The 21,783-nt window shown below is 41.9% G+C and overlaps 1 protein-coding gene across 1 annotated transcript in view; it reads right to left on the bottom strand.

Moving 5' to 3' along the window:
* Nucleotides 1–21,783, bottom strand: part of LOC310791463 (interferon-induced very large GTPase 1-like) — a gene marked incomplete at both ends in the record, with an annotated part of 46,187 nt that overhangs the window by 4,300 nt on the left and 20,104 nt on the right. The window contains one exon of the mRNA XM_083653152.1: nucleotides 2,586–3,007. Within this exon, the coding sequence (XP_083509278.1) occupies nucleotides 2,586–3,007 (422 nt within the window). The remainder of the gene's footprint in view (nucleotides 1–2,585; nucleotides 3,008–21,783) is intronic.

Raw genomic sequence — 21,783 nt, 5'->3', positions numbered from 1 at the left:
CGAGCTGTGTAAAGTTGGCTCCATTAACTTCAATGGTCTATCTTCAGGCTGAGATGGAGCTATGGGGGCTAACTTGCTGTGTGCTTGGTTTAGCAGGCTGAGCTGATTCTGCCTCTCCAGCAGAACTTCCGCAGCTCCGTTGTGACGCATAACGCGTTCACAATGGAGCGCTTTGGCAGAGGAGAAAATGGGAGATCTCTGTGAGCAAAACAGACAGAGAAGGTAAACATTGCCCATGTGCTTATATTACCCAGATTATTAATCATACAAAGTGGGTTGATTATCGTTAAAGCCATCGTTTAAAGGGAACGTTGGGATTATTTGAGGCGGGGTTGTATGAGGTAGTCATCGATACTGGGCTGTTTGAATGCAAAAGGTTAATATAGCATACACTTAATCTGATATTGATATTACACTTAATCTGATATTGATTTGTTTAGCCTTCTTTTAGGTGGCTAAATGTGTTTTTACTGCTGGCCCCACTCACAGTAGTAGCCTACGTTACTGTGCTTCTGTGCTGGGCCTAGTCTACTCTCTACTTACATAGAGACACAGTAGTAGATACAGTAGGCCTACCTCTCTACGTACATATAACCCCACGTCAAATAATCCAAACTATCCCTTTAAGAAATGTTATATTAAAAAGAGGAAAAAGCTGTAGAAGTCAAAAGCAAATGACTGTTTGGGATGGCATGGTGGCTCAGTGGTTAGCACTGTTGCCTCACAGCAAGAGGGGTCCTGAGTTCGAACCCTGGGTCCGTCCCAGGTCCTTTCTGTGTGGAGTTTGTGTGGGTTTCCTCCATGTGCTCCAGTTTCCTCCCACCATCAAAGACATGAATGTTAGGGTTAACACTCCTGTCTGTCAAAGACATGTAGGCTACTGTATGTTAGGGTTAACACTCCTGTCTGTCAAAGACATGTAGGCTACTGTATGTTAGGGTTAATACTCCTGTCTGTCAAAGACATGTATGCTACTGTATGTTAGGGTTAATACTCCTGTCAAAGACATGTAGGCTACTGTATGTTAGGGTTAATACTCCTGTCAAAGACATGTATGCTACTGTATGTTAGGGTTAATACTCCTGTCAAAGACATGTAGGCTACTGTATGTTAGGGTTAATACTCCTGTCAAAGACATGTAGGCTACTGTATGTTAGGGTTAATACTCCTGTCAAAGACATGTAGGCTACTGTATGTTAGGGTTAATACTCCTGTCAAAGACATGTAGGCTACTGTATGTTAGGGTTAATACTCCTGTCAAAGACATGTAGGCTACTGTATGTTAGGGTTAATACTCCTGTCAAAGACATGTAGGCTACTGTATGTTAGGGTTAATACTCCTGTCAAAGACATGTAGGCTACTGTATGTTAGGGTTAATACTCCTGTCAAAGACATGTAGGCTACTGTATGTTAGGGTTAATACTCCTGTCAAAGACATGTAGGCTACTGTATGTTAGGGTTAATACTCCTGTCAAAGACATGTAGGCTACTGTATGTTAGGGTTAATACTCCTGTCAAAGACATGTAGGCTACTGTATGTTAGGGTTAATACTCCTGTCAAAGACATGTAGGCTACTGTATGTTAGGGTTAATACTCCTGTCAAAGACATGTATGCTACTGTATGTTAGGGTTAATACTCCTGTCAAAGACATGTAGGCTACTGTATGTTAGGGTTAATACTCCTGTCAAAGACATGTAGGCTACTGTAGGTTAGGGTTAATACTCCTGTCTGTCAAAGACATGTAGGCTAGGGTTAATACTCCTGTCAAAGACATGTAGGCTACTGTATGTTAGCCTTCTGTCCGTACTCTGCATTCATTTTGTGCATAATTGTGCACTTCTTCTGAAAGCTTACAGATACGGACCAAACAGAGCAGGACCACATAATCCTACAAACACACCCTTTTGACTCTCGACTGCCCTCAAGTGGATGTATTGCTTAACATGATACCAATGTACGTGAAGGACGCATGGAAACATGTGGGCAGTGACGGTTACATTGTTTGAAACGGACATCTTTATTTTCGTAGCAAAATGGAGCCTTTAGACTACTGATGTACCTACCTTTCAAATCGGCTTCAATCGGCTGTCAGTTGACTTGGGTCGCAAACATTTAGGATCCATTTAGCACCGGAGAAGAGCAAACAGCCAAGATAATAGATGATAGAGAGACTGAGCACCGCAGGCAGCTGAGGAGACAGAGAGGAGAGGAGAGGGAAGAAAGGGGAAACATCAAACGAAGAAGAAGGACATGATGGAGCAGGCCCAAGGGAGAAGCAATCAAACTCTCTCTTTCTCCCTCCCTCCCTCACACGCACACACACACACACACACACACACACACACACACACACACACACACACACACACACACACACACACACACAGACACAGACACAGACACACACACACACACACACACACACACACACACGGACTGCATGTCAGTCATATGTCGGCGTCGAGGGCAAACCCCAGCTGGAGATTAATTACTCAGTGCCATTCACCGAGGGAATTTGGGGATTTTTTTCCTCCATTGTCCCATTTAGAGGACACACACCTCTGCCTCGGGGCCCTCTCCACCTGCCTCTGTCCCGGGGCCTGTCCACCTGCCTCTGCCTCGGGGCCCTCTCCACCTGCCTCTGTCCCGGGGCCCTCTCCACCTGCCTCTGCCTCGGGGCCCTCTCCACCTGCCTCTGCCTCGGGGCCCTCTCCACCAGCCTCTGCCTCGGGGCCCTCTCCACCTGCCTCTGCCTCGGGGCCCTCTCCACCTGCCTCTGCCTCAGGGCCCTCTCCACCTGCCTCTGCCTCGGGGCCCTCTCCACCTGCCTCTGTCCCGTGGCCCTCTCTACCTGCCTCTGCCTCGTGGCCCTCTCCATCTGCCTCTGTCCCGGGGCCTGTCCACCTGCCTCTGCCTCGGGGCCCTCTCCACCTGCCTCTGCCTCGGGGCCCTCTCCACCTGCATCTGTCCCGTGGCCCTCTCTACCTGCCTCTGCCTCGGGGCCCTGTCCACCTGCCCCCCTATCTTCACGTCACCGTGGGGCAACTCTCTCCACGTGTCTCTATTGAAGAGTTAACGGGACGAGGAGAGAAGATAACAGGTTGCACTCTTGTCGGCTTGTCCACAAAGAACACCTCTCATTGTTAACGCCAGGATGGAGGCTGACACAGACAAGCTGTACACCAGGGGTTCTCAAAATGCTGCGCATGGGCCTATTGCGGGCCCCTCGGGAACGTTTCCAGTGGCCCGCAATGAGTTAGGGGACGTGATGGTATTTGGTCCGATTCTCGATATGTTTATTGTCTGTCAGAGGTTGTCGTGGGCTCAGTTTGAAAATGTCTGATATTATATGAAACTAGATGACATATTAAGGCACCATTTCATGCTAGCTTGTCAGGCAGGTAGATAAATAAATCTCCAAAATTAGGCGAATTTTTTGGCAAGGGCAAAAATATTTTCAAAGGGGTCCTGTTTTTCACAGCCATGTTAGCAGAAAACACAACATACATTTCTCACATTCACAATAGAGCTGAACAATCACGTGACATTTTTTGCCCCGGAAGTGAGTTCCCCAGGGCCGGTTCCAGAACAAGATGACTAGGGATGCATCCTAGATAGGAAGGGGTGCACATGCACGGGCCGACCCGAAAAATTTGACATGTTATTTTACTAAAAATAATGCATTTTACCATCATTTCAGGTAGAATGATACCAGCCAAGCAAGAATATCTCAAGTGTTTCAAGTGCTTTACTGAAATATTTGGACCATATAATGAGAATACAATTATCTCAACCTTAAAAGGTTACATATAGGTGCCAAAAAGCCATAAATTCACATCAAAGAACAAAGAAAAACAACAATTATAATTCAAGTTTAAACAGTAAGTGTGCAGCTGCAGCATTTATTATTTTTTTTATTTTTTTTATTTTTTTACTTTTCAACTGAGCATGCAGACAATTAAAATAAGGGTGCAATGCGTGCTTTTGCACCCCTGTAAAACCCGGGCCTGGAGTTCCCCATTCATTTTCTCCATCAACATTTAGAAAAATCCTGATATAACGAGTTTCAAGGCTGGAAACAAGCCAACCAGTGACCCGACTGAATCGTGAGTGACCATAAAACATTTCAGTTGGAGCAAAAACCAAAAATAAAGACGGGGGCGGGGGAATCCATGTCTATGGAGAAAATGAACTTGCTTGCGGGGCTGGAAACATCACGGAAAGTCACGTGACTGTTGAGCTATATTGACCTGACTTTTAGTCTAGAATAGGTTATTTAAAAATATTTGATTTGGAATCATTTTGTGTTCCGTTTTTTCTTCCTCAGTCCAATGTTGGCTCCTTAAATTGGCCCTCAGCCATCAGAACTGAGAGCCCCTGCTCTCCACACTCACCACTGTGTACCTACCTATACCTACCGCTGTGTCATGAGCTCTCCCTGCTGGTTTGAGATGGAAAAAATGAGTCAACGCAAACACCATCATGATCTGAAGAAGAGGAGAGTCCATCAAAATATAGCATATATACTGCAATATGAGCATGTTTCAAAGGCTGAAGAGTCTGACAACCATGCTATATATAGTACGAGCGCTATAACATGAAGAGACATGACATCAGGGAGCAGCTAACTCACTAGCAGCATTATTAGCCAGTATAGCCACTAGTCTCTCTTGACGTCTGTAGCATTCTTTCACAGTCTGTTGGCAACAGAAAAAGGCAGATATTTAAGAGTCAACAGGGCTACAGCTGACATCATGCCAGCACAATAAAAAAATACGAGGTAAACGTTTCCCTCCCCGTTTGACTCGCCGGGAACCTAAAAATATCTGCTGTAGCAGTGTTGGTCAAGCTACTTTAAAAATGTAATATACTACATATTACTAGTTACTTTCACTTGAAAGTAATACATTACTTTACAAAATGACTGTCTGTGTAGAGTAACTCCTTACTTATTATTACACTACTTTTGCATTACTTTTACCAAAACAACAGCAGCAGCAGCAGAATGACATCACCACCCCGGAACCATCCCGAAAAATAATGTCAACCTCCTTGAAGTCAGTGTAAACAATCCAAAATTCTAAATGTTATTCTTTTCCTTTGTTATTGTCATCTATAGCGGTTATTTGCATAAAAACACACAGTTTGATTAGGAAATGTGTTTTGATTATTTTTGTTAAGTAACTCAATTTGTAACATGAGTTACTTGACAAAGTAACCGGTACAATATTACTAAGATCCTATAAGTAATAAGTTATATTACTGAGTTACTGCTAAAGGTAATATATTACATGTAATATGTTACTTTTGTAATGAGTTACCCCCAACAGTGTGTCGGCCCTGCTGCTGGTGGGTTTTTCCCCCTCCTCCCCACACCTCTCAGCGTGGGGCTATATATAGGCTCTATGGGGGAAAAGAGACCAAACGACTTCAAACAGAACAGGGCAGCAGCGTTTGCTCTCATTCATCACTATAGCTGCAGAACAATGGAGATGTGCTGTATCTATTGGGATGGAAGTCTATTTGTGTTCTGCAGGCGTTTGAAGGCATTCGGCTGCTAGTAAAGAACTGACAGTTGTGAAGATTTAACAGGTGTGTGGTGAAGTCGTAGTACGGCGTGCACATACGCAAACACCAGCCTGTCCTCCCCCCCCCAAAACGACCATAGGTCATTTGTTCAAGCAGCTTTTAGGACCTATAGACTATAGAGTACTGCAGGGATGAAGTATTTTTGTAGGCTTAACCAGAAATCGTCGCCATGTTGGTTCTAAGGGGGGAAATGCTATGGGGTTTTAGAATGGGGATTTCACTTAAATACATCAAATAAGGTCTGTGGTTAACAAAAGTTTATGGGCGTGGTCATTTGTGTTCAGCAGGATAATCTTCACACACGTGGGCCACTCTTATGACTTTTGAAACGTTTACTGAAAATCGTGTTTAAAAAAAAATCATTTACGTTTCATGTTAAATCCCCATATTTTCCCCTGACGAACCCAAGTGCTACTTCTGGACTCATTCATGCGGTGCTCTATAGTTGTACCTTTAAAAATTCAGCGACCTCTAGTGGTCATGTATTGTAAATGATCCACCTGCGATCTCTACAGTAGTGTTTCTAAATGCACCTTTACTGCTGTGGCAGTACTGCAGCAAAGTGTCTAAATGAAATGAGTAACAACTGTAAATAAAACAGAGGGGGAGGATCGCTGACACGGCCTGCCACGGCTCAGACGGCCCGGTGGAGGCAACGGGAGGAGCCTCAGTGTTCAGGAAATGCAGTTTTCGTTCCGGGCGAACAGTACCGCTTTTGTCCACAGGCGTCGCTACAATCAACACAAAATGAAAGTTCCCCGTAGCTGCTTTAACACCGGAGAGTCGTGTTGGAGACCCAGCGTTTCCAAAGTCTATTTCAACTGTAAGACACATTTTCTTAGTTAACGCTTGTCGCTAACCCAAAACCTAACCCTAACCTTAACCAAGTTGTTTTAGTTTCTTAACCTTAACCAAGGTGTTTTAGTTTCTTAACCTTAAATAACATTTTCAAGTTAACGTTGGAGATGTGGCGATGTTTTCAAGTTTAACGTTTTCAAATTACAGTAACGTTGGATACAGACGGGTCATATTATGTGGTCGTATGGGTTGGAGGACTTGTTGACAAACACACACACACACACACACATGTGCGTGCACACACACACACACACACACACACGCGCGCGCGCACGCACACACACAAACACACACACACACACACCCACACACACGCACACACACACACACACCCCTTCAGCACGGTGCACGTTTTGTCCCCTTTGACCACAGGTCCCCCTCCCCCCCCCCCCCCCCTCCTCTTCTCGTTTGAAGTTCACACCTCCTCGCTGTACAGTAGAGAATCATTTACAGGTGCTATTAAAACTGTCATCCCATAACTCTGCACAATGGAGGTGGCTCAAGGCCAAATGCGTATGCACGGTGTGTGTGTGTCTGTGTGTGTGTGTGTGTGTGTGTGTGTGCGCGCGGTGTGTGTGTGCGCGCGCTAGCTTATAGGTAGCTAGCAGTGAGGATATGAGTCCGATCCACCGGAGTACAATGGTGCTTTGTGAGCGTGTCAGTCAGGAATGTGTATGATGGGGAAGGATGAGACATCCCAGATGCCGCAGAACGCCGCTTCTCCCCTTTCCTTTCTTTTCAACTTTCTCCTCCTTTTTCTACCTCTCCTTCTCTTTTCATATTCCTTTCTCTCCTCTCTGTTTTTCTCTCTATCTCTGACACACACACACACACACACACACACACATACACACGCACACACACACACACACACACACACACACACACACACACACACACACATACACACGCACACACTCCGGCTCAGTAATAGGGGGTGAATCCATTCATTCACACGTCCTCCACCATTACGAAGGAATGCGACCTGTGGAGAGCAGAAGTGATACTTGGCAGTATGATGTTACTGTGCTGACATATATCCTCTCACAAGGGCACCCAAGGGTGGGGGGGTGGGGGGGGTATCTATTGTGTACAGGCGGTATGAAAGCAACTTTCATCAAAGTCAAAGGATGGTTTGATGAGCGGGGGTCAAAGTCAGGAGGGGGTAAAACCTCTCAACTCTGCCCTGCGCCTCACTGAACAAAGCTCTGTTCTTAGATTCTTGTTTCTCATTAAAGACGCGCACACACACACACACACACACACACACACACACACACACACACACACACACACACACACACACACACACACACACACACACACACACAAAATGAATGAACAAAGATGATCCACAGGAATGTCTTTTTAGATGGTATTATGTTTCTGCTGGAAGCACCGGGCATTATTGTGTTTGGGTGTAAACACAAGAGCTCGATGGAGACAGGATACTGACGGAGTCAACAGCTATCCCCTGAATCAGCTGACGGAGTCAACAGCTATCGCCTGAATCAGCTGACGGAGTCAACAGCTATCCCCTGAATCAGCTGACGGAGTCAACAGCTATCGCCTGAATCAGCTGACGGAGTCAACAGCTATCGCCTGAATCAGCTGACGGAGTCAACAGCTATCGCCTGAATCAGCTGACGGAGTCAACAGCTATCCCCTGAATCAGCTGACGGAGTCAACAGCTATCCCCTGAATCAGCTGACGGAGTCAACATCTATCGCCTGAATCAGCTGACGGAGTCAACAGCTATCCCCTGAATCAGCTGATGGAGTCAACAGCTATCCTCTAAATCAGTGGGCGGAGTCAACAGCTTTCGCCTAAATCAGTGGGCGGAGTCAACAGCTATCCTCTAAATCAGCTGACGGTGTCAACAGCTATCCCCTAAACCGAGCCCCTTTCGCTGATTTCTGAATCTTTACCCGACTACAACATGACAAAATAAGAAATAGAGTGAAAGAGTTGCAATTAGTGCCTCCTGAACAGAATTCTATTTTAACATTTAATTTATTGTTATGATTTATTCGTACATTTTTCCATTTCCTCCTTTCTCTCAAGTACCCCCTGTAGTCCCTCCACGTAACAGTAGGGGTACGCGCACCGCCGTTTGAGAAACGTGGCCCCTAAATGCTAACTTCCTAAACACAGCTCTGTTTTCCCCAGGGAGCTTAGCAATAGCCCTGTCATAATAATGGCAGTAAACCTAGATAACATAGGAAGGAGGAGAAGAGGTTAGATAACAATACGATGCATTGAAATAGATTCAAAAGCAACAGTAATAAAATAAATAAATACAATAAAGATAAATAACCTCCCAAAGAGTACTTTAGATTAGATTAGATGTCAATCTAACAGTCCCTGTGGGGAAACTGCGTCGTCAGCGGAGAATAGAAGATAAGATAAGAATAGGACAAATGGAGAGTCCAGAAGACGGTACAGATAATGATCATCTGTCACTGGATATGCAGGTGTGTGTCGTTGCCTATTTACATTATTATTATTATTATTATTATTATTATTATTATTATTATTATTATTATTATTATTATTATTATTATTATTATTATTTTAACCTTTATTTATTCAGGGGAGTCTCACTGAGAGCAATGCTCTCTTTTTCAGGAGTGCCCTGTTTACATTCACACACACATTCACACCTGGAATCTGACCAGTACAACCACAGTGTGATCTGCTGGCCACTGAGCAGGAGTGGTTGGGGTTAAGGGCCTTGCTCAAGGGCACCTCAATGGTGGTAATGAGGGAGGGGCAAGCACTGCCATTTCACTTTCCCCACCCAGATTTAATCCTGCCATTCCGGGGGATTGAACCGACGACCGATCCAGTCACAAGCTCGCTTCTCTATTAATTTCAGGCGATCCTGTTTGAATTCTAGGCGACCCCACTTCGGGTCGCGACCCTAAGGTTGGGAACCACTGGGTTACAGTGTGTCTCAGGTGTCATGATGAAGTTTGAGGTTAGGAGAGGAGGAATAGCTCTGAGTGTTTTCATTCCAGCAACACATCAACACCCAGCAGCAGCTCATTCAGCAGCAAGGCCTGCCAGCACTCCAACAAACTTTGCTTCACACCTTTATACAGGTAGTTTCTGTAGTTCCTATGATTTAGTCAACAGATGTTTTTAGTAACAATCTACAATACGGTATGCAAAATCAGGAACAAATCAGGAACAAACAATATTAACAAGTGGTGAATAGCTATATAAATGTTAAGTTATGGAATATCGGACTGTTAGCATGTAGAATAGGCTAATCGATAGGCGCTTTCGGACCAAGCAGTTCTGGGGACTCTCAGAGAGGAACTGCACCGCTGGGGAGGTTCCTTGAGAACTACGTAATTTAAAGTTTTTTTTTTCTGTTTACATTCACACCGCCAAAAGGAACCATAGGAATGCTGAAGTAAGTCCGTTGGTTAGCATGCTAACCGCTACTACTGTAGTAGCTTCACAGCAAAGCAAGTGAGTTCATCATGGGGGATTGATACTACTTTATCTAACAATTAGCTAGCTAACGTAAGCGAAAAATAAAAAGGCAACGCCTCGGGGTATTCAATGTAGCTACACTTACGTCTGGACCACTAAAGGTTCCTCTTGTGCTGGGAAAGTAGCTACCCTGAAGTAGGAGCTAAAAAGATTCCTCTAAGCCAGTGGTTCTCAAACTTTTTGGGCTTCAGTACCCCTTTTCCCTGCTTTCTGAATCCAAGTACCTCCTTTACCCAACTACACCATTTTTCTTAGAAAACTGCAAGAGAAAACTATACATATGATGCCATGAATGAGTGATAACCCACCATTTGAAGAATATAACATTACAAAATAAGAAATGAAAGAAAGTGAAAGAATTAGTGCCTCCTGAGCAGATTCATTTTAATGTTTAATTTATGTTAATGTTACATTTTTCAATTTTCCCCTTTCTCTCAAGTACCCCCTGTAGTACCTCCACGTACCCCTAGGGGTACGCGTACCCCAGTTTGGGAACCACTGCTCTAAGCATTCTAAGAACTATATGGTAGTAACTGTGGTGCGAACACAAAAAGGGGAGAGTTCCTCCAACAACTATGAAAAGGTTCCTGAAAAGGTTTTGGAACTGACATACATTACTTAACTGTTGACTAGCAATTTGTTCCTGATTTGTTCCTTACTCGTTCCATGGTAACTACTTCGATTTAGTTCCACATTGTAAAAGATTAAGCCAACGGAGCCCAAGTGGCGCATGGGTCGGAGTCACGTTTCAGACTGAAAAACAAAACTTGTCTGAGATGACAGGAGAGGCGGGCCATAGTAGGATGTCGATGATTTGATTTGACAATTCTGGGGACTGGATTTGGCTTTGGACAATCCTGGCGTGTTCCGCCCCCAAATCGATTGGGATTCAGCGTGTTGGGTAGAAATTTCATTGTGGAATGTCAAGTCAGCAAACTGTAGATTACTGTTATGAATGAAATCTTGAAAAATGAACTTTTGATGTGGAAAATGTGTGGGAAAACTAATGAAATTTCATTTTTGTGATTTTTTGGTGCACTGAATACTCAGGTATTTGAACTAAAATGGGGAAAAAAGTAATGTTTGGGTTCAGCTCGACTTTAACACAATTTTGTTTTCTTTAAGGATTTAACGTTTGTGGGGGGAAAGAGCACAGGGAGGCCTGGGCAAATACGCAAACATATGACATGCATGTATGTAAACGTGTCAGAGACAGGCTACATGCAGGTGAACACGCTGCCTTCACACTGAGCGTCTTGTTTCTGCGTGAGTGGCTTTGCGAGTCCACTTCACCTCCGTATTTTCATAGCTGTGTTTCAACAGAGATGTCACTGCTCATAAAGAAGCATGGGAGCAAGATGATGTCAGCACACGTCGGCCAGGGACTGTTCCCTGTGTGTGTGTGTGTGTGTGTGTGTGTGTGTGTGTGTGTGTGTGTGTGTGTGTGTGTGTGTGTGTGTGTGTGTGGGCCAGGGACTGTTCCCTGTGAAAACACGGCCTGTTTCAGGATTTAACAGCCTCTCTGGGTAAGAACACTTAATGGCATTTAGACGACGGAGGAGTTTGATGCTTATATAAACAGCCCACAGAGAGGCAGGTCTTCTCCTGTGACCTTCGACCTTCCCATCAGCGGTCTGAAGTGTCGCTCACTGATAAGGTCTCTCCATCCTCTGCAGCACACTCTCATTTTAGGCTTTCTAACACCCTTTAACACCAGGTATGCAGAGGCATGTGATTTGCTGTTCATACAGTACTGTGTGTGTGTGTGTGTTGTGTGTGTGTGTGTGTGTGTGTGTGTGTGTGTGTGTGTGTGTGTGTGTGTGTGTGTGTGTGTGTGTGTGTGTGTGTGCGTGTGCGTGCGCGTGTGTGTTACCCTGTAGCTTACTTTTAAAAGCCACCTGTGGAACAGCTCAACCGTCTGACTGTCTTGCATTTCCCTGTTAGAAATCCCTCCTTCTTTCTTTCTTTCTTTTTCTTTCTTTCTTTCTTTCTTTCTTTCTTTCTTTCTTTCTTTCTTTCTTTCTTTCTTTCTTTCTTTCTTTCTTTCTTTCTTTCTTTCTTTCTCTCTGTGTGTAGGCTATCCGTCTCTCGATCTCTAACACACACACACACACACACACACACACACACACACACACACACACACACACACACACACACACACACACACACACACACACACACACACACACACAGTCCTCATAAAGGAATTAAACCAAAGATTTATTACGTTGGTGCTGTAGGAAGAATTTACAAGAAAACCCTGTCTGTCTGTCTGTCGTCCGTCTGATCTATGGATTCTTCTGGACTCGCGGGGAGTGAGTTTGATCCCTCTCCTCCCATAGCAGCAGCTGAACTCATATATTTAGGCTATGATCTGTGTGATGGCTCTGTGTCTACATGTTAGAGACAGACAGCAGTAGACAGCACTGCACAACCATATACTGTATATACTATATATATATATATATATATATATATATATATATATATATATATATATATATATATACAGTATATATATTTTTATATTGATATTGATATTTATTTAATCAGACAAAATTTCAATTAGGACATAAACAGTTGTTTACCTCTGCAAATCAGGCAGAAAGCAGAATGTAGAGAGAATACAGATGGAATAACAGAAACAATGTCATGACTAGTTGATTAATACCAGAGGAAACGAGAGGAAGTGTTGGTGACCACACATTTCAGCAGACTTACCACCTACTATAAACAGAGCTTTGTTTGTTCAATGAGAAACACGCATGACTTGACTGCAGCCTTCCAGAAGCAATGCCACTGACTGCACTGTGGGCACAGCAGCTGTCTGCAGCATGGCCGTGACTGAGGCCACTGCACTGTGGGCACAGCAGCTGTCTGCAGCATGGCTATGAGGCCACTGCACTGTGGGCACAGCAGCTGTCTGCAGCATGGCTGTGACTGAGGCCACTGCACTGTGGGCACAGCAGCTGTCTGCAGCATGGCCTTGAGGCCACTGCACTGTGGGCACAGCAGCTGTCTGCAGCATGGCTTTGACTGAGGCCACTGCACTGTGTGCACAGCAGCTGTTTGCAGCATGGCTTTGAGGCCACTGCACTGTGGGCACAGCAGCTGTCTGCAGCATGGCTGTGACTGAGGCCACTGCACTATGGGCACAGCAGCTGTCTGCAGCATGGCTGTGACTGAGGCCACTGCACTGTGTGCACAGCAGCTGTCTGCAGCATGGCTTTGAGGCCACTGCACTGTGGGCATAGCAGCTGTCTGCAGCATGGCTTTGAGGCCACTGCACTGTGGGCACAGCAGCTGTTTGCAGCATGGCTGTGACTGAGGCCACTGCACTGTGGGCACAGCAGCTATCTGCAGCATGGCTTTGAGGCCTACAGTACTGTACCTACAGATGGAGTCATTATGCAGGTGACTTGCAGGGTGGAGGGCCAGGAGGTGATATCACCTGCTCCACTGAGGCAGGCAAACCTAGCTGCCGAATCTGGAGTCAGTCAGAGGCGAGAAGGGGATTTGAGTGTGATTTGATCCTTCTGCTCTTTGTTTCGACATTTTAAATCCCTTAAATGTTAATTTTGACTCATTTACATGCATACTCCACTAAAAAACTTTTTTAATCAGTTTTGCAAACCCGTTCAGGCTCATTCAATTACTATACAGACGGCATAGAAAACAAGATCCTCATCACTCTGAATGAAAAGCCAGCACTCACATTTTGCAAAGTAAAAAAAGCTAATATCAGGCTGAGCTTCTAAACTTTAACTTTCAAAAAAATTTACATTTTCAAATAAGTTCCGTTCACATGCAGGAACACCTCGAGAGCCGAGACAAAAGAACAGGCGCATCTACTTTTCTTCCTTCCTTTTTTCCTTTGTTTCCAATGAAATAAGAAGCTTCCTCTAAACTAATGTCATGATACTGATTTAGAGCTGCATTTGTTTTAAACTGTTACTGAGTAATTTACTATATTACTTTATTATATTACTTTATTTATTATATATTTAACATACAAGGCACATTATAACTTAGTAAGGAAATGATCTATAGTGATGTGAAACAGAAATTGAACACAGGGGCAGTGGTGGCCCAACGGTTAGAGAAGCGAGCTTGTGACCGGAAGGTCGTCGGTTCAAACCCCGGGACCGGCAGGATAAATCTAGGAGAGGAAAGTGAAAAGGCAGCGCTTGCCCCTCCCTCATTACCACCACTGAGGTGCCCTTGAGCAAGACCCTTAACCCCAACTGCTCCAGTGGAGCTGACCAATGGCCAGCAGATCAGACTGTGGTTGTACTGGTCAGCTTCCAGGTGTGAATGTGTGTATGAATGTGAACAGGGCGCTCCTGAAAAAGAGACCATTGCTCTCAGTGAGAAATAAAGGTAAAAAAAAACACAAAAAAAAACTCCAATGCTGCCTGGAACTGTCTCTGAAGTGGCTGTCACTGGAGCTTCTCAAGTCGGTGCGGGACAGAGAGGCAGCTTTTGATTTTGTCAGCACAAAATCTGCAAAGCTTTTTAGTGTTAGACATACAAGACAAGTTTTGAGAACATTGAGCAGCAACAGCCAATGACAGCTGGCTCAGCAGCAGCAACAACCATTCACAGCGTGGTCAGCCATTTTGATTGGACTTCATTATTTGGGGTTTATACTTTACTTCCCACGCTCGTTGCTAGAGCAGAGGACCCAACCCTTCTCTCCTCCAAATGCAGCATGTAGACCTCTGTGTTGTGAGCTGCTCTTCCTTCTAAAGCTCTATTTCAGGACAATCGTCAAATTAATTTTCGTGACGTTTTGCTTTGGCAACATGTTTCATCTTTGATTAACGTCATGCAGTAAAGCCAATTTAATTTAATTGAGAGAGAGAAAGAGAGAGAGAGAGAGAGAGAGAGAGAGAGAGGGAGGGGGGGGGGGAGAGGGGGGGGGGCAATGGGAGTGAAGCAAGGCTATAGTGAAAGACTAGTGATCCAGGCAGTGAAAGGGATGGGGTAAACAGGCAGCACTGCACAGTCAGGGTCTGATGTTGAGCAGACAGCTGAAAAGGGCCCTGGGCTCGACGGGGGAACCTGAAGTCCATTCACAGTCAAACTATTTGACTTATTCTTATCAGGGGGTTCTTATTCTTATCCTATAGGGCAGTGGTTCTCAAATGGGGGTCCGCGGACCCCCAGGGGTCCGTGGCACTTTGCCAGGGGGTCCGCGAAAAGTTTTCAAGTAATTTTTTTTTTTTTTTTTTTTTTTTTTAATAAAATGCTACATGTTAATTATTCCTTCTCAAACTACTTCCTACATGGTGCTAGTCTATCAAAATATCTTGGCTGTCATTGATTGTGTTGCATAGTGGTTTTCTGTACTGTTGACAAATTGTGATATTGTAAGTCGCTTTGGATAAAACAAAAGTGTCTGCTAAATGACGTAATGTAAATGTAATGTAATAAAAAAAAAAAAAATGTATTTTTTTTGCAAAATCTTCATAGTTCAACGAAAATAGTTTATGCTTTAAATCTAAAATGGTTCATGGATTACATTCTAATAACAAACCTATCAAATTAAAAGTCAAGCACGTTACCGTGGAAACAATTAAGCTTAGCCCAAAATCACAAATCAGAATGAGGGGGTCCCCGGTATATTTTCTATCTTGTAAGGGGTCCTTGGCTGAAAAACATTTGAGAACCTCTGCTATAGGGGATCTGACACAGAAGGGAGTTATGCAGTCATTGATTTGAGTCACTCGGTGGAATTTGACCTTTTCATTCAGCATGGGACTCGAAAAGGAAGTTGGTGTGAAAACCTGCAACGCTGTGTAGCCTTGACACCATCTAGACTTGACACTAGTGCCCTCAAGTGGTAGAAGGCTGAGCTGCACTTGTATCATTGTCTGGAATTCACTGTTTGCTCTTGAAGCGAGTGGTGAAGGCGTGAAGCAGTGCTGCAGTGTGTGAGTCTATGCTATACAGCAAGCCTTTTGTGTGCTGCAACTTTTCAGAAAACATTCCCTAATAACTATTTTATTTATTTTATTATTGTTTTATTTGACATGGACAATGGGCAGTCACAAACTGTCCCAGACTTAGCTAGGAAGCTACATTTCATCTGCAGTCCCTGGGACCCTACAGGACAATCAAAAACATCAAAAACTAAGGCATCGCTTACCTTTGTCTCTGTATTTGATGTGTTTGTTTTGGCTTTCTGCAGCACATTTTTCACTTGCATAATGTTTGCATTGTTTTTTTAATATTTTTTAATATTTTATATATATATTTATTTTATATATATATTTTTTATATATATTTTGATATTTTTGATCTGGGATGGTTTCTGCAGTTGTAGCACATTTCTCCTGATAGGGATGTTTTGGGCCGTAGTAGCACGTTTGCCCTTGTCGTCCACAGTAGTTATTTTACATATCTTTCTATTTCACTTGATTTCAACTGCATTTTTACATTTAAGTACAAATAAAGCTGCCTTGTGTTGCCTTTGTCATGTCACCTCCCTCTCTTTCTCCCAAACCTTCCCAGCTCTCTTCACTGTGAACTATCAACTAAAGACCGATCTTCCACCCACACAAAAAATATATTTAAAAACATGTTTGTATCTAGTATAAGATCACCTCAAACTGTTATTCCATGCCGTTTGGATGTAACACTTCATCTTGAGGATGACGGTGATACTGATGCAAGGACTGCTCAGATAACAAATTGACCTCTTGATGCCTGCAGACCGTCGACAGGGTGAATGCTAAGGTGGCAGGCTGCACTGCTATGCCAGATGGTGGCAGTCTATGAATAATGCATCGCTGTCTTCTGTCAGACAGGCCCAAGCTGATCTGAGGTCAGCTGAATGACACAGGTGGCTGCTGGGTGGATCATGCTGAGAGGTGGGTGGGGGCCACCCAGGGGTGAGCTGTAAAGACCGGCCCTCACATCCAAGATCCTCACATGTGTTTGTGTCATTTAGACACAACAACAGCATTTGTGTCTTTTATAGTCAAATGCACACTAGTGAAAATGTGAAAATCCAAAATCTGTTAACGGAGCATTCATTGAAATATCCCATGTGTTACTTAAGCAATATATCACGAGAGCAAGTGTGTTGTGGTGAATATATCCCCGTTGTTATCCCACGAGGCCGCAGGCCGAGTGGGATAACAACTGAGCAGGGGGATATATTCCACAACACACGCTGCTCGAGTGCTATATTGCTTTTATAAAAGGGTTCCAAGTATAATAATATAATAATAATAACACTATAAGTCCGACTGGCATGGTATTCTGAGAGTCAGTTGAAACACTACTGTAAGGCGGGACCTCTAGCAAGAAGATAGACCTGCGGGTGATTTGATTGGATCGTTCTGGAGACTGAAGTTGACATTGGCCAATCCTGGCGCTTGGCTGAGAGCTTTCTGGAAACCCAGGCAGCTCGAGCGCAGCGTTGCATTCTCAGGGCTTGCCCGACACCAACTAACGTTACGGGGTTAAATGCGGGGTTAAATGCGGAGTTAACAGCCTTTCTTTTGCAAAGAAGACATTAGCCCGCATCTATTCTTGTACAAAACATCATTTTCTGCGAAGTATTAGTAAAGTTATAAGCGAAGATCGATTCACAAGGATCTGACAGCTGTCTCCGCCATTTTTTTTTCTACGTTGTCATTTGAGGTAAGCCTTATTATTACTCTCTTAGTAAGAGAGTTGCCATGGCAACCAATAACCCATGGCCATGGGTTATTGAACTCGGTTACTGGAATTATACAATGGCTGTGAACCAATCAGATTGCTTGATTTGAGAGAGCCATTTTATAATGAAATATATCTAATGGCAGTAAGTGGGCATTAGAATTTTTAACTTGCAGTTAAGGTTATTCTTGCATTTAGGCTACAAACTAAAAGGTATAATGTTACTACTCCTGTCTCTGTTGTGGCAACCACTAAGATCAGGCTGACTGTTTAAAAAAATTCTGAGACAATTAGGTAATTTTTTTAAATGAACATTTATTAGATTTTTTGAATCGTCAAATACACATCAATTGCTTTTTCTTTGGAAAATATATGTATACATATTGCAAGTAATTATTAGAAATAAAATCCTATACATTTATATATTAATAATTATGTCATACATATATTTCAATGTCTTTTTCATATGCAGTCATCTTGCATCGTCATCATTATCATTACATTGCATTACATACATTTTGTCAACAGTAGTGAAATCAACCAATCAATCATCAATCAAAGTCTTCATCAACTAAAACTTTAAAAAGAAATAACATAATAATCATCATAATTGTGCACATCATGATGCACCTATAGCTGTAAAGCAACTTGGATAAAGGGGAAAAGTAATCACAAATAAACGTGATAAGAATAACTATAATAATAAATGTAAAAAACAAAGAAGCCTATAAACTATTTCCAACATTTGAACTTGGATATGGCTTGTTCAACTCATCATCTGTCTAAAAAACGTATACGACAGACATTCAACAATATCTATATTAGCTGGTAACTTGGATAAAGGAAAAACATTTTCAAATGTCAAAATAACAACTATGATTTTGTGAAAAGTTTTGAACTTGTATGCTTTGTTCAAATCTTCACAGTCACCCTTGAACTAGGACTTTCAAAAGGAATGATAATAATTCATCATAATTGTGCACACCAATCATATACACCTGTGAAGCAACTTGGATAAAGGAAAAAATACAAATAATAATTGCAATACAAATAATAATATTAAATGTAAAAAACAAAGAAGCCTGATATAACCCATTTATTTCCAGCATTTGAACTTGTATTATGGCTTAACTCATCATCTGTCTAAAAGAAATGTAAGACAGAAGTTCAACAATATCTATATTAGCTGGTGACTTGGATAAGGGAAAAATATTTTTCAATCATTAAAATAAGGATAACTGATAGTGTCTGGATTGTTTTTAACTTGTATGTACATGTATGATTTGTTCAACTTTTTATCATCTGCCTAAAAATATAATAAGTTTAACATTACATACATGAGCTAAGGATGCCATAGCATTCACAGCCATTACCTGGGCAAATTAAATAAACGAGGGGGGGAAATCGACTATCAAAATAAGCCGAACTGTAATACGGTATAATAAATGTAAAAAACGAAGAAAAAAGAAGAAGCTTCACGTAACCAACTATTTACAGCTTCATCAGCTCATCATCTGTCTAAAAAAAGTAAGTCAGAAGTACAACATTATCTACATGAGCTGGCAAACATTTCCAATCATCAAAAATAAACATGCAATAATAGCTGGTAAATGTGAAAACAATGAAACCTGACATAACCAAACTATTTCCAGCTTTTGAACTTGTATGACTTGTTTAATTCATCTCTGTCTAAAAAAGATAAGACAGAAGTTCAATGATCTACAGACCTAATGATACAGTATTCACTGTCATTAGCTGGTAACTTAAAGGAAAACATTTTCAATCATCAAAATAAAAATATTAAATAAGAATAACGGTGATATAGTAAATCTGAAAAAGTCATCATAACCAAACTATTTCCAGCTTTTAAACTTGTTTATGGCTTGTTCAACTCATCATCTGTCTAAAAAACGTATGACAGACATTCAACGATATCTATATTAGCTGGTAACTTGGATAAAGGAAAAACATTTTCAAATGTCAAAATAACAACTATGATATTGTGAAAAGTTTTGAACTTGTATGCTTTGTTCAAATCTTCACAGTCACCCTTGAACTAAGACTTTCAAAAGGAATGATATAATAATTCATCATAATTGTGCACACCAATCATATGCACCTGTGAAGCAACTTGGATAAAGGGGGGAAAATCACCAAAAATAAACATGCAATACAATTAATAATAGTAAATGTAAAAAACAAAGAAGCCTGATATAACCCATTTATTTCCAGCTTTTAAACTTGTATAATATTTATGGCTTAACTCATCATCTGTCTAAAAAAGAAACGTAAGACAGAAGTTCAACAATATCTATATTAGCTGGTGACTTGGATAAAGGAAAAATATTTTTCAATCATTAAAATCAGGACAACTGTGTCTGGATTGTTTTAAACTTGTATATGTACATGTATGATTTGTTCAACTTTTTATCATCTGCCTAAAAATATAATAAGTTCAACATTACATACATAGCTAAGGATGCCATAGCATTCTCAGCCATTACCTGGGCAAATTAAATAAATGAGGGGGGGGGGGGGGGGGGGTCGACTATCAAAATAAGCCGAACTGTAATATAATAAATGTAAAAAAACAAAGAAAAAATAAGAAGCTTAACGTAACCAAACTATTTACAGCTTTATCAGCTCATCATCTGTCTAAAAAATTTAAGTCAGAAGTACAACATTATCTACATGAGCTGGCAAACATTTCCAATCATCAAAAATACACATGCAATAATAGCTGGTAAATGTAAAAACAATGAAGCCTGACATAACTATTTCCAGCTTTTGAACTTGTATGGCTCATCTCTGTCTAAAAAAAAACAAAAAAGACAGAAGTTCAATGATCTACAGACCTAATGATACAGTAGTCACTGTCATTAGCTGGCTACTTAAAGGAAAAACATTTCCAATCATCAAAATAAAAACATTAAATAAGAATAACTGTGATATAGTAAATCTGAAAAAGGTAATCATAACCAAACTATTTCCAGCTATTGAACTTGTACTGTATATGGCTGGTTTAACTCATCATCTGTCTAAAAAGACAAAACAAGACAGAAGTTCAATGATCTACAGACCTAATGATACAGTATTCACTGCCATTAGCTGGCAACTTAAGGGAAAACATTTTCAATCATTAAAATAAAAACATTAAATAAGAATAACTGATATAGTAAATGTGATAAAGGTCATCATAACCAAACTATTTCCAGCTCTTAAACTTGCTGTTCAGCTCATCATCTAAAAAGCAGACGTCAGGAGTTTAGCATCATTAGCTGGTAACTTAGATAAAACAAAGCTTTTCCCATCTTCAAAAATAAACATGGAAGAATATCTGTGATATAGTAAATGTCAAAAATAAAAGCCTGGCTTACCAAAATATTTCCAGTTTTTGAACTTGAATATGGCTTGTTCAACTCATCATCTGCCTAAAAAAATGTAAGAAGTTCAACATATTATCTGTGCCATCGTATTCCATTAGCTGGTCTGGCACATAGCATGAACCAAAAAGTAAACTGTATCAACATAACATACAATTCAGAATATGTTTTCTTATTCTTTATACATTATTTATAGATCATGAAATAATGGAATTATTGTTAATTTGTAAGAGGTTACAAAATACTTGACAAGTACATAATTGTGGTGAATAAACACGTTGACTCGCCTTCAGCTGACAAAAAATAGTTCCAATCACTATTCATCTGTCTTGAATTAAAGTGAATGTCTTTGGGGGCATTTGGGTAGTGTAGAGGTAAAGGCACTTGCCTACCACTGTGGAGACCAGGGTCAAATTCCTGGCAGTGGTACCTCTGACTTGGCCAGACGTTCCTACAGACACAATTGGCCGTGTCTGCGGGTGGAAAGCCGGTCGGCTATGAGTCCTGGTTGCTGCACTAGTGCCTCCTCTGGTCAGTCGGGGGGCCTGTTCAGGGCGAAGGGGGACTGGGGTAATAGCATGATCCTCCCATGTGCTACGTCCTGCCAGTTAAACTCCTCGCTGACAGGTGAAAAGAAGGGGTTGGCAACAACTGTACATGTATCGGAGAAAGCATGTGCTAGTAGTCTATGCTCTCCCCAGATCAGCGGAGCAATGACCGGGAGTCGGGACAGTTACGTGGAGTTGGCCAAGTACAATTCTGGAGAAAACAA

Source organism: Poromitra crassiceps (assembly GCF_964638095.1).
Source record: "Poromitra crassiceps genome assembly, chromosome: 16".
NCBI classification, from domain to species: domain Eukaryota; kingdom Metazoa; phylum Chordata; class Actinopteri; order Beryciformes; family Melamphaidae; genus Poromitra; species Poromitra crassiceps.
This window is presented reverse-complemented; position numbering and strand designations above follow the sequence as displayed.